We start from the raw sequence: 4245 nt of genomic DNA on the forward strand, positions 1-4245 counted from the left end.
GCCACAAATATTATAGAGTTTTTGGGAAAGTAAAACAAATTCAATTGTAAATATTTGAATGAAAATTTTAAACGATTATGAATATTATTTTCTTAGAAATAAATGTAACATATTTAATGTGACCTAAAGGAAAAAAATTAAGAAAGACAATTTTAATGGACCAAAATTTCTTACATTTGTCACCAATCATCGTATAATACTTCCTCCGATCAGAAATACTCGCACCTAATTGTTATATGAAAAAATGTTACTATCAATAACAAATATAATATAACAGAAGTAGTATGCCAGTACTACAAAACCACTTGAACTCCAATTATATATTCCATCAATTTGCCACTTAAATTCCATCCAAATCTCAAATGAAAGGGTTCCTCCCTTTTCACAAACCTTAACTCAAACCATCCCCATGGAACAACCTAAACCTACTCCATCACCACCACCACCTCCACCACCCAAAACCTATAAACTAACCGCAACTTCAATCTCCTACACTAAAACCACAACAAACACCACCACAACTTCCTCCTTCACACCAATCTTCCTATTCAAACATTGCACATCAACATCACCAACCTACATTCTCCAAGACGTCTCCTTAACCGCCTACCCCTCTCAAATCCTCGCCATCGTTGGACCGAGTGGGGCAGGCAAATCCACCCTCCTCGACATCCTCGCCGCCCGAACATCCCCAACTTCAGGCACACTCTTCCTCAACTCCCACCCAATTTCCCCTTCCTCCTATCGAAAACTATCAGCTTATGTCCCTCAACATGATGCCTGCCTTCCCTTCCTCACTGTCTATGAAACCTTTTCCTTCACTGCCCATCTCCTTTTCCACAAATCATCCTCAAAAGACATCTCGAATATCATCTCTACCCTCCTAGAAGAGCTTAAATTAGGGCATTTATCCAACACTTTTTGTGAAAAAGGCTTATCAGGAGGAGAAAAAAGAAGGGTCTCAATAGGACTTAGCCTATTACACGACCCGGGAATTCTCCTTCTAGATGAACCCACTTCGGGTCTGGATAGCGGGTCCGCTTTCAATGTCATGCAAACCCTAAAATCCATATCCATTTTAAGGCATAGAACAATTGTAGTATCCATTCATCAACCAAGTTTTAAGATCCTTTCTACCATTGATCAAGTACTTTTATTATCTAAAGGAAGAGTTTTACACCATGGAAGTTTATCTTCTTTACAAAATCACTTAAATTTTAATGGATTTAATGTTCCTCCTCAACTTAATGCTCTAGAATATGCCATGGAAATACTTAACCAACTTCCTGTTCCTCCTTCTCTTACTCATACTTCAAATGATCATAATACTATGATCGAGAAAAGAGAGAAGATTAAGTATAAGAGTTCAAGGGTACATGAGATTCTTACACTTTCTAGAAGGTTCTGGAAAATTATTTATAGAACAAAGCAACTTCTTTTAACAAATACTTTGGAAGCACTTATTGTGGGTCTTGTTTTAGGGACTATTTATATCAATATTGGGTATAATAAAGAAGGGATACAAAAAAGATTAGGTCTTTTTGCATTTACTCTTACATTTCTTCTTTCTTCTACAACTGAAACCCTACCAATTTTTATTAATGAAAGGCCAATCTTACTAAGGGAAACTTCTAGTGGAGTTTATAGGGTATCTTCATATCTTATAGCAAATACCCTTGTTTTTCTCCCTTATTTGTTGGTTATTTCAATAATTTACTCAATTTCAGTATACTTTCTTGTGGGGCTTTGTACAAGTTGGGTGTCTTTTGGGTATTTTGTCCTTGTGATTTGGGTTATTGTCCTAATGGCAAACTCTTTTGTCCTTTTCCTAAGCTCGGTGGCCCCCACATACATAGCCGGGACGTCGTTGGTGACGGTGCTCCTCGCCGGATTCTTTCTCTTTTCCGGTTACTTTATTGGTAAGGAAAGTATGCCTAAGTATTGGGTTTTTATGCATTACTTATCAATGTATAAGTATGCACTAGATGCTTTGCTTATAAATGAGTATTCTTGTCTTGTGACAAAATGTTTGGTATGGTATGAAGGGAGTAAAAGTTGCAAGGTGACGGGACATGATGTGTTGGAAAAAAGAGGGTTACATGAGGGTCAAAGGTGGAATAATGTTTATGTTTTACTTGGGTTCTTTGTGCTTTATAGGGTGCTTTGTTTGTTGGTTTTGATTAGAAGGGTTTCTAGGTCTAAAAAGTGATGTTCAATGCATGATTAACATATAATGTTCATTTCAATATGAACCAATAATTCAACGCTCTAATTATTGTGATTTTGTAAATCTAAATTTTGTGTTATTTCCATTTCCTATATTTCACATTCATATTGATCAGTATGAGTACATGACGCTATAAAATAAAAAATAAAAAGTGACAAACGCTTTTTGTCGCATAATTTATCACAAAGAGCATTTTGTACAATTTTGTCGCGAAAATTGTAGCGTGGTGACAAAACTCAATGTTTGTTACTTTCTTTGTCGTTAACATAATCCTTGGTTTTATAAAAAAAAATTGAATATTTGTCAATTGTATTAAATAATAATAATAATAATAATAATAATAATAATAATAATAATTTAATAATAATAATAATAATTAATCAAAAATAAAACACAAGATTATTATAATTAAATTAAAATTTAAAAATGAAATTAATCATTAGTTAAAATACATATATTACAAGATTTTAAATATTATAAATATTAAAAAATAATTATTTAAAGTTATGCATATACAAAAATTATTGTCTAAATAAAAAATTTAGTAACAATTACCACGTTTATTTTTAGCATAAGAGTTAAAAACTGCTGCCGACAAAGGGTTTTGTTGCCAAGCTTGTCGCCCAACTTCACTATGATCCATATACGACTATAACTAATAACTATATTTCAATCGAAATGCTCATGTTGTTGTATATTTGACTAAACTAATACCTTTCCTTTGAAAGAATAACTACTGTTTCTGTAACTTTAATATTGTTCCGGAAATAATATAAAGAGAAAAGTTATGGTGAGAATATATTTTTATTATAAGTAATGTCAATGAAACATAGAGATACATTATTATTCATCACAACACATTTTCTAATATCCAACCAACAAAGTCTTGAATTATATGTAATAGCACATGATTTGATAAGTGAGAGTTTAATTGACTTTCGAATCCAAAAAAAAAAAAAAAAAAAAAAAAAAAAAAAAAACTTATTTCCGAATTGGATTACGGCCGGGGAATAGTGCAATTCCCTTAAAATGGAACCAAACAATTTGATAGATTACACAATATATCTTGTCACACAACCATGAGCATACTTTTATGGTTGAACTGGTTCCTTAACTTGATATTAAAAGTCAATGTGATAAAAAGTTACGAGTTTAAATATTTTTTATTCTTTATCATAAATGAAATATTTAGTATTAGATATTACGAGAATATCATGTGCTACTTTCACACTTTTAACTCGAAAAGCTCTCGTATAAAGAGACATAATTAAGTATACAATATATCTTGAACAATACCTATCCACTTAAGCTCATAATTGGATTATAAGCTCCTTGACCTCTTGGGGTTTTTTACTTAATAATATCCGATGTTTCTTTTTATATAATATATATTTGTCCAGTTAAAAAAAAATTCCTTGACGCAATTATTAGAAGGGTAACATGCCACGTGGGGAGTCTTATTTTGTGGTAATGGTAGAAACGTTGAATTTCAGCACAAGAATTTGATCAAGAAAAAAGATGTTCACGGGTCATTATCAAATATATCCAAAATGAAAAGCAGTATAATCATCCAAACTAGTTTGTCTATTTAATCTCGTCATTCTATTTAAGGTCTTGTCTTTGTCCACTGAAATACTCCGCCCTATTCGTTTTACCTGTGCTATTTGGTTTTTCAACACTATTTATTAATCATTTTTATTACGTGATTTGTTCATAATCACATAGTCATATGAGATTTTGTTTAATTCATCTTGTTGTAAATTTTATTAATATTAATTTTTTATAATTTTTACTCAAGAATAATTAGATATATTTAAAATTAAAAACGCGCATTGGCAAATATGCCAAACCAAATGGAACAAGTAGAGAATGGGAGGGAGTATTAGTATTTACTAGCTAGTATAATATATGAAGTACTCTTTGAGATAATTATAATAATGGTGAGTATTGTTTTAGCTGCTTTATCAGTGTTTGGTTGCACATGAAACCCAAGGGAAAAAAACATTCACGGGATGCAC

General features: G+C 31.8%; 1 protein-coding gene across 1 annotated transcript; it reads left to right on the plus strand.

Annotated features, from left to right (window-relative positions):
- Window positions 1-247: 247 nt before the first annotated feature.
- On the plus strand, window positions 248-2291 carry LOC130826312 (ABC transporter G family member 8). Its single transcript, XM_057691933.1, has one exon. The coding sequence runs from the start codon at window positions 410-412 to the stop codon at window positions 2207-2209; it is 1800 nt and encodes a 599-aa protein (XP_057547916.1). The 5' UTR covers window positions 248-409; the 3' UTR covers window positions 2210-2291.
- Window positions 2292-4245: the final 1954 nt, after the last annotated feature.

The sequence above is a fragment of the Amaranthus tricolor genome, chromosome 10 (assembly GCF_026212465.1).
Source record: "Amaranthus tricolor cultivar Red isolate AtriRed21 chromosome 10, ASM2621246v1, whole genome shotgun sequence".
Taxonomy (NCBI): Eukaryota; Viridiplantae; Streptophyta; class Magnoliopsida; order Caryophyllales; family Amaranthaceae; genus Amaranthus; species Amaranthus tricolor.

Excerpts from the sequence above, each read along its gene's own strand:
- LOC130826312 (XM_057691933.1), top strand. The coding sequence starts at position 410 with ATGGAACAACCTAAACCTACTCCATCACCACCACCACCTCCACCACCC.